Source organism: Vigna angularis, chromosome 2, assembly GCF_016808095.1.
Source record: "Vigna angularis cultivar LongXiaoDou No.4 chromosome 2, ASM1680809v1, whole genome shotgun sequence".
NCBI lineage: Eukaryota > Viridiplantae > Streptophyta > Magnoliopsida > Fabales > Fabaceae > Vigna > Vigna angularis.
In genome coordinates, this window is record NC_068971.1 from 44,022,173 (window position 1) to 44,032,471 (window position 10,299).

The following is a 10,299-nucleotide window of genomic DNA, read 5'->3' on the forward strand; positions in this document are numbered from 1 at the left end:
TCCATTTGCCCCATTGTGATTAATCACACTGGTAATGCAATGGAGTAAATCAGTGAAAAAGGGCACACCATTTTTGTAGTATTTAGTCCAACCATTGACTTTTTTTTTCAGTTCTTCGTCAACAGAACCTCCTTGATTTCTTAACAAGAGATTTTCATAACGCTTCAAAGTAATATTTTTATTATGTCAATGTCAATTAGTATATCCACTAATCAAAATCACCCCTTTTTAGTATGAAAAACCTAATTATTCATCTTAAAACACATTTGACTAAATATAAATAATTAATATAATTATTCATAAAATACAACCCAAAAAGATCCAACAACATTAAAATATGATTTCGTTGGTACAAAATAAAAATATATTAATAATTATCGATTTAATATCTAATTCAACACTTATAAAATATGATATTTATATATTCTAAATTCATTTTATATAAAAATATATATTTTAAGTACGAGACTATAAGTTTGATAGTGAACGAGAAGACTTTATCACAGATAAAATTTAAATGATTATGATATCATTTTAAAAAATATATTTTAATACATAATCAATTTTAAGTTGTATAATATAAATTTATCTCATCTATGATGAATATTAAGTAAGAATTTACGTGAACATTTCATAAAGTAATCGAGGGAGGAGAGTGTATAGTAAGGGGTAGTTGGAAATTACCTATGCATTTGTGTTACAGGTCAAGTCCAGACAGAACATGAAAACCTTAACAACAAAGCACATGTTTTTTTTTCTCACCTAATATAATGTTGGACTTTTTCTTCTTCAATCTTTTCGTTCGACACGGTCAGCGTTCAAACAGGGTGGCTATTTTTTTGAGTCCTCACTCAAACACATACTTAGCATGTACAAGTCACCATCGTTTGACGCCAGCACAATAACGCATTTCAATAATTGTTTCAGACAGAACCACGAAATGACGAAGAATTTTCTTTTATTTTATTTTGTATAATAATATGTGTGACTGTATCTCAAATAATCTAGGAATTGGAATTCACGAGAAAATAATATATACCTTCTTTTAAGTACTAAAAAAAATATAAAAAAAAATTCATTATAATAATAAAATAGTATAAAGCTACAAAATTTAATTTTAACGTTGTTATAAAAAAAAAAGAGAGAGAGAGATGATAATGAAAGTGGTGTGGGTGGGTTGACTTGAATCGGCATGGCACACACGAGAGCAGAGTTGGTTGCGGCTTTGGCACATAGTTTCATGGTAAGATGCAAGGGACATAGTGGTCCACCATGTGATGCATATTTTTTGTCTCTTTTTATTACTTTATATTTTTAACTTCATACTTCTTTTTCCAAACACACCTTTTATTTCTGTCCTTAAATATTTTCTCATTTCTTCATCTTTTCTAAGGTTGAATATATTACTTATTTTTCCACACTCCTTTAGTCATAAATCTATTCAATAGTCTTTTATGAACCCTCCTCTGTTGCATGATATCACTGTCTTTTCTAGTCTTATATCTACTTCCTATCTTTATAAATCAATTCACTTTAATTTAACACAGTGAAAGTCAAATATGTCTCCATACTAACCACTTCAATCTTAAGCTTTTCAATACTTAATATTCATTATTAATGGATTCTACAATAAATATCTCCAAAGCTATTAGTGTATAACTTCATCAAATATGAAGAAAAAAACTTACCCATACTTATCAAATATAAAATACTTATAAGCAGATGAAATTTTCAAGGATGTGAAAATTTTAATAAAGATTATCTCTCATATTTCAGAGCAATTTCAATATGTACATTTATTAATGTTATCTTCACATTCTTCTTTATTACCACTTTGTGCAAATAAAAAAAACGTATAAATATCTTGTCCTTTCCATTCTTGTGTTAAGCAATAGATTTAAAATTATGTTATTAATTTTATATGATAATGCATGAAAATAAAAATTTGTCTATCCGTTAAATAAAAAGATCTGTTAACAACGACATTATTTGTAAAGAAAATTATTAAATAAGGTAGTTAAAATGTCTATGTCATCTTTAAAGAAAAGAGAATGAATTATGTGTTCAGGGAAACAAATATAACTATTAGAAAAAAAAATTATCTAAAGGTTAATTTTGGTGAAATTCTTTAATGAATATGACATTTATTTATTTCACGGAAAGTAATGTAAAATTCAATTTAAAAATCAAATCATGGAATTTATCTATTTTTCATTATTAATAATTCCAGTAAAAAATATTAAACACAATTGAATCTTGTTCTCTTTAAAATTAAATTCCGATTAAAAATCACAAAATTTATTTGTATTATTAAAAACTTAGATCGAATGTCATAAAATAATTTATAGTTTTTTAAACTTTTTGAAATTTTGATCCAATACGACCCTTAATCATGTATCTTAGAAGTTGAAGAAAAACAAACATATTTTAAAAAACTATTATTTCATACTTATTCTATAGTACCGGCAATTATATAATAACAATTGATAAAGGTTGATTCATGTATAATTATCAACTACTGAAAAAATTGTAAAGATTGAAAAGGACAAAAAATACACGTAAATTTAAAAATAGTAATAATTTTCAAAATTAAACAATATAATATATTTTAAACTCTTGTAAAGAAAATGGTTTGTTCCAGTCAAAGACCTTGACCACTTAAGTATTAAAATATAGGCCAATGTATGATTAGTTTTTTTAATTCTTTAGTTTCATTTGGTCTCATCTCACGTGCATAGACTCGATGATAATATGTACAACATTATCCTATAAACAAGTTATTATCTCAAGAAAAGTATAAACTAAGTCCATCCTTACATATCACCAAATAAAAGTCTTATACCGATCTATATAAATGTCACAAAAAAATAGAATAATTAACTAGAACACGTTTAAATAAAATTAAAATGATTTGAAATTTTTTTCTATTAGTTCTACATTTTTGGTAAAAAAGAGTTTAAAAAATATTTCCATCTTATATCTAAATAGACAGAATTTTGGACTATATTGATACGATTAGGTCTATTGAAACGAATTAGTCTTTTATATAAACGTGGTAAATGAATATTTAAATTCCTATGGATAAAAATGTGATCCTAAAATGAAAGATTGAAGAGTGTTATATTATTATATAGGTTTGACTTGAGCAAGTGGTGAGAAAAAAAGATATATATGGAAGTATAAGTATTATAAAAGTAGATCACATATGAATAGAATCTTGATCGTAGTTAATTGGATGGTGTGGAAAAGTAGGAGTATGGAATAGTAGGAAAGCACAGAATGTGAGATGAGAGGAGAGATTAGACTTAAAAAATAATTATTGACGAAATGAGATCATTTTGAAGGAAACAATTAGTATAGTATTAAGATTACTTACTACACGTTGTGTTTTGTTATGGACGTTATGGACATGCAAGCTTGACCAAGCGTTACATCCTTATTTTCTCCCCCCAATGCTCACCAACCAACCTCTTTCACTCTTTGGTCCACTCTGTTGGGCGCCACCACACTCAGCTACCAAGAAACAACATCATCCAATGCGCTGCTCCACGTGCCACAATCCCACGCCATGCTCAAATCCGACGTTCCGAATTCATTTTCAACAAACCCCATTTCTCGTTCCCTTCAGCTACCTACCCAACACACCAACTCACCTCTATATATCTCTTCGACCAAACTCTTTTCTTCTCAGGAAATCCTCAAACTCATAAACACACACATTTCCTCTCTTTCTCTCTCTCTCTCTCTCTCTCTCTCTCTCTCTCTCTCTCTCTCTCTCTCTCTCTCTCTCTACAAAACTCATCTCCATTTTTTCATTCTCTTCACTGTTTTAAGATGGAAGCAACTACCCTCACCAACGGCAACCAAAACGGTTCCTTCTGCTTGACTTCCACCAAGAGCAGTGATCCTCTCAATTGGGGAACGGCCGCCGAGGCGCTCAAGGGGAGCCACCTCGATGAGGTCAAGCGCATGGTGGCCGAATACCGTCAGCCGCTGGTCCGCCTCGGTGGCGAGACGCTCACCATCGCTCAGGTGGCGGCGGTGTCTGCACACGACCAAGGCGTGAGGGTGGAGCTGTCGGAGTCCGCTCGGGAAGGTGTTAAGGCGAGCAGTGACTGGGTGATGAACAGCATGAACAATGGCACTGACAGTTACGGCGTCACCACCGGCTTCGGTGCCACCTCACACCGCCGAACCAAACAAGGTGGTGCACTTCAGAAAGAACTCATCAGGTAACTAACTCTACTCTACTCCCTCTGTGTATATATATAAAACACACACAAACACAAACTCTACGTATATATACGCTTACTATACGTACTATTTTCCTTGTTTTCAATATTTCATGTGTCCGGTGCTGATTACTGAGCACGGTACTTACCTAAATTTAACAGCATAAAAAATTTACTACCATACCATCTGATCGTCTTTTATATATATTCATTCAAAGACATGCATGATCAAGGTTCTCCTTCTAAAATATTGCGAACCAATTCTGAACTACGTGAACTGTTTTATAATTTTTTTTTTCTATTTCTAAACTGTAATTACATTTTTTATGACCTAATATTAGCTTGGAAAAAAAAATTGTCTTTAATTTTTTTGGTTTTTATATAATGTATATTTTTAACAATAATGCATGGAAAATAATTTTTATTTTAAGCTGGACGGCTTTAAAGAAATTTCTTACATACCTAACTCAACCTTATATGTAATTTTATTTTTCAACATTATATATTTAGCGTAGATATATTTTGCTATGTTCATATTAAATTTCCGTTTTTAATTATGTAAATAGGATGAAAACATTTTTCTTGTGTTTTCTAATAATTACTGAAACATATATGCTTTCATTAAGGTGGATCAATTTTATTATTAATTTAAAACAGGAATTCCTAATTATGATTGTTTATTTCTTTTCAGGTTTTTAAACGCTGGAATATTTGGAAATGGGACTGAATCATGCCACACACTGCCACACACAGCAACTAGAGCAGCCATGCTAGTGAGGATCAACACTCTTCTTCAAGGCTACTCAGGCATCAGATTTGAAATCTTAGAAGCAATCACCAAGCTCCTTAACAACAACGTTACCCCATGTTTGCCACTTCGTGGTACAATCACGGCTTCTGGAGATCTTGTTCCACTTTCCTATATTGCTGGTTTGCTAACTGGCAGACCTAACTCCAAAGCTGTTGGATCTTCTGGAGAAGTACTTAATGCCAAGCAAGCTTTTGAATCGGCTAACATCAATTCTGCCTTCTTTGAATTGCAACCCAAGGAAGGCCTTGCCCTCGTTAATGGCACGGCTGTCGGTTCTGGCTTAGCTTCTATTGTTCTCTTTGATGCAAATATACTGGCTGTGTTGTCTGAAGTTCTATCAGCCATTTTTGCCGAAGTGATGCAAGGGAAGCCTGAGTTCACTGATCATTTGACACACAAGTTAAAGCACCATCCTGGTCAAATTGAGGCTGCTGCCATCATGGAGCACATTTTGGATGGAAGTTCCTACATGAAGGATGCCAAGAAACTGCACGAAATAGATCCTTTGCAAAAGCCAAAACAAGATAGATATGCCCTCAGAACTTCACCACAGTGGCTTGGTCCTCTCATTGAAGTGATTCGTTTCTCCACCAAGTCAATTGAGAGAGAGATTAACTCTGTGAATGACAACCCTCTTATTGATGTCTCAAGGAACAAGGCACTGCATGGTGGTAATTTCCAAGGAACTCCAATCGGAGTCTCCATGGACAACACACGTTTGGCTCTTGCATCTATTGGAAAACTCATGTTTGCTCAATTCTCCGAGCTTGTCAACGATTTTTACAACAACGGTCTGCCTTCGAATCTCACTGCTAGCAGAAATCCTAGCTTGGATTATGGTTTCAAGGGAGCTGAAATTGCCATGGCTTCCTATTGCTCTGAACTTCAGTATCTCGCAAATCCAGTAACAAGCCATGTCCAAAGTGCTGAGCAACACAACCAAGACGTGAACTCTCTCGGTCTGATTTCGTCCAGGAAGACAAATGAATCTATTGAGATCCTTAAGCTCATGTCTTCCACCTTCTTGATGGCACTTTGCCAAGCAATTGACTTGAGGCATTTGGAGGAGAATTTGAAAAGCTCGGTCAAGAACACTGTCAGTCAAGTTTCCAAGAGGACTCTTACCACAGGTGGCAACGGAGAACTCCACCCTTCAAGATTTTGCGAAAAGGATCTACTGAAAGTGGTTGACAGGGAGTATGTATTTTCCTACATAGATGACCCATGCAGTGCTACATACCCACTGACGCAAAAACTCAGGCAAGTGCTTGTAGACCATGCCTTGGTAAATGCAGAGAATGAGAAGGACGTTAACACATCGATCTTTCAAAAGATTGCAATTTTTGAGGAGGAGTTGAAGACCATCTTGCCAAAGGAGGTTGAAAGTGCAAGGGCTGCTTATGAGAGTGGGAAAGCTGCAATTCCAAACAAGATCAAAGAATGCAGATCTTACCCACTGTACAAGTTTGTGAGAGAGGAGTTGGGGACTGGGTTGCTAACCGGAGAAAAGGTGAAGTCACCAGGTGAAGAGTTTGACAAATTATTCACTGCAATATGCCAGGGTAAAATCATCGATCCTCTTCTGGAATGCCTTGGAGAGTGGAATGGAGCTCCTCTTCCGATATCTTAATTTTACTGTCACTTTCCTAAATTTGTTAATTTTATCGTCACTTCTTAAATGTTTTTTCTTTTGTATCTATGTAACTCTATGTTTTAAAACTATGCAATGTAAGTCAGTGTTTTCAAAGTTGGATTGGTATTCAATTCAGGTCGAGTATATATGTCAATGCATCATCAATTATATTATTAACTTATTAATTAAACTGCGTAAACGGTCCTTTATTAAAAATTAAAAAAAAAATGCATATTTGCAAATCTTTTATTTAGAAAGCTTATACCATACCTAAAGAAACACAAAACAAATTAACACAAGTTTATAAACTCATCCCTAAAATTCAAAATACATAATCGGCATAACTTGAGAGCTTGGTACCTAATTAGTATGTTTATGAATTGTCGCCTGAGTTCCTGAGCTTTGAATTTGTTGTTGAATTTGGAGACTAAATGCCATATGCAATAAATGGAGTTTATACCATCTATTTAACCAACGTCTTTTGTCTTTTGATCTTAAGGCGGATAATATGCCATTTCCTATATCAGTGATGATGTAAAGATTTTATCGGAGTAATTGAAAAAATCATATCAATGTCTCCTTTTCCTTACCTTCGACAATACCAAATGCCAATGAAAAAAGATTTTGATTGTAATCCTAAACAATCACGGTGAGCAAAGTTCCACGATTATCCGTTATAAATGTTCCATCCACTTGAAGAATGAGTTTATAATATTTGAACCCTTTTATGTATAGACCGAACGACAAAAAAAAATCTCTTTCCATACTATAACATGATGTGTCTGTTACTCCATCCACATTCACAACAGAATTGGTGCATTCGACAATATTCCCTAGATTTGCGTCTTTGTGACAATTTGTAATCACCTGTGAAGATGATTATAAGATTCTTCCTAATTACCAAACTCCATTACAAGACCCTTTTATTTCGTCATCCAAACTCGTAGTCATCTGAAAGGTGCATGACTTCAAGCTTGAAGTCATAATGAGAAATAGGGAGGATGATACACAACTTCAAGATTAGAGTCTTCTACCATCCTCGTACCACAACTTCAAACTTAAAGTTGTCTAAGTCATGCACTCCCTAGACAACTTAAAGCTTGAAGTTGTGTACTCCTTTACCTTGACGACTGTAGTGTTTCCTGTTGATGTTTCAAGCCTACACGAGGGAGTCTGTATTATTTGGTCTTTGATTGGTGACAGATGATCTTTGCACGCCATGTGAATGGGCATGTCATTCTCTCATTTCATTGCACAGACATTTATTTACTTTGCAAAGGCAGTGTTGTTTCAATTATGATAAGCACATGAGATAATATTTTCACTCATTTCATATTGGATTTTAGTGGAGAAAGGGTGATGTTTTGAATAAATTATAAATGCAGGGCAATGCACACAAGGCAATACACAATGTGCATTACTTTTTGTCAGTTGTAACTACCTTAGTTCCCAACTTCCAGCTACCATATTCATAGGAGACTGAATTTTCATTTTTTTCCATTTTAATTATTTTATATGGAAATTGATTAATGTAATTAATTTTGTTTCAGTTCATAATAACGCTTAAAAACCATCTTCCAATTGATATGTCCCTTCTACATCATAAAAACAAGCATGTTACGAAATATATTTGGGAGGAGAATGATAGATTTGTCTGTCCTAAAAGACATATAATTTGGATTTTGAAACATTTGAACCATGTTGATCTAAAGGTAAAAAATTTAGTTGATGGAGCGGGATTTGGTAATATATTAAGATTAGAGAATATGGAACTCTAAAAAGTTTTTGTACATAACTTTTTTTTTATACAAATTGAAGGACTCTAAGTAACCTAATTTATATATAATGTAATTTGCCGATAAAAAAATGTTTTATTCAATTAACACTAATCACCTTCTAAATGATATTAATACTAATTTAATAAAAAAAGTAATATTAAATTAATTAAACACATAATAAAATTTGATTAAACCAAAAATAAATATTGGAAAGAAAACGAATACAAAAAAGAATTAAACCTTTCCTTGGTTATTATTATTTTTAATTAAAAAATATTTGTTATTGTTAGTAATTTATTTCAACAATATAATTTCTCTAATACTAAAGAAATATTAGGTGAAACTAGAGTTGACCACGCACATAGGCTTGGTCGACGGTTATGATTACTATAACAGTCGAGTAAATATTGTATTAACATAATTAATTATCCACACTTTGATCATTTTGCTGTCACTTTCGTTAGTGGAAACACCGCCGGTCTCCCAGTCAGCTAAATTTTAGAAACAAAGTTCCCTTTTTCAATGATAAGTCTAACTCAATATTTTTTATTTTACGCTATTTATATATTATAATTTAATGTATTTTTAGTTAAAATATAATTTGTAACACACAATAGGTTTAATAGTCTAGTAATGAAAGACACGACCTCTTAATGTTACGGTAGGGTTAGACTTGCCCGATAAGTCATGACAGCGTCCTGATTAAAATAGATCCAACGGTCAGATTATATAAAATAACTTAACTTTGTAATTGTTCGGTTATAACAGTATTTGAACAGAGTTAAAACGTAATTAATACGTTAATAACTATTGATAATTAGTTAAAGCAGATATTAATAATTATTAAAAGATAAATTAATTGATTAAATTTTTATAAACTTTATAAATAGAGATTTAATCTTAAGATAATCTTTATGCTTTCATAACCGCATCACTTTAAACCTTCAGGAAAAATACTGATTTGAACATGAAACTGTATTTTATGAGTCGTCTCTCAAACCGATCTGTCATTCGAAGCACGTAGAATAAACGTAGAGAAAAAAGATGAAGAGAGTTATCCTCGTCATATTAGAATAAATATGACTCTCATGTCATATTAATTTAATAAAATTTAAATTTCTCATCATTAACTTAATATTTCATATATATATATATATATATTATAAATTATTTTTATTTTTAATCGATATAGATGACTATCATGTCATTTCAGGTGTGGTGACAGGAAGAATCTGCACGAAGCAATATCTGAGATCTTCCAAATCAATGTATGTGGTCCGTTTTTATTTGGCGGGTTAACCCGGTCGGATAAGACCGGTCCGAATTGTGATGCCAGTCATTAGTGGTTCCTTGTTATAAAAAATAAAAAGGAATAGAAAAAAAGGAATTTTCGCTGATGGCCACAAAATAAAAAAGATGGATGATTAGAGCAGTTGACTTGAATTCGCATGATACAGATCAGGCCATGTGATTCACGCACGCATTTCTTGACATGGAGTTACTATTCATATTTGCACATGATTCCTTTGATTCTATATAAAGTATGTTTGATACCATTTTAATTAATCAAATGAATGAGTTTAGATTTATTTTACCGTTAATTTAATTTAATTTAATTTAATAGTCACTTAATTTGTACGAAATAATATAAAAAAATTATATATCCCATATAAAGGATTTTATATATTATTATATGTTAAGAAAATTTTCCTTAATGATGTTGTTTTAACAATTATTGGTTAATTCTAATTGTTTCAATTTTTTAAAATATTTTTAGTATTTTTCAATTTTCAAGAAACGATTTAATATTTATAAAAAAATCAAAATTACTAAATATGAATTTAA

General features: G+C 32.1%; 1 protein-coding gene across 1 annotated transcript; it reads left to right on the forward strand.

Moving 5' to 3' along the window:
- The first annotated feature begins 3,695 nt into the window (after positions 1-3,695).
- Positions 3,696-6,790, forward strand: LOC108322394 (phenylalanine ammonia-lyase class 1-like). Its single transcript, XM_017554467.2, has 2 exons — positions 3,696-4,232; positions 4,924-6,790. The coding sequence occupies exons 1-2, from the start codon at positions 3,835-3,837 to the stop codon at positions 6,671-6,673; spliced, it is 2,148 nt and encodes a 715-aa protein (XP_017409956.2). The 5' UTR covers positions 3,696-3,834; the 3' UTR covers positions 6,674-6,790.
- The last annotated feature ends 3,509 nt before the right edge of the window (positions 6,791-10,299 follow it).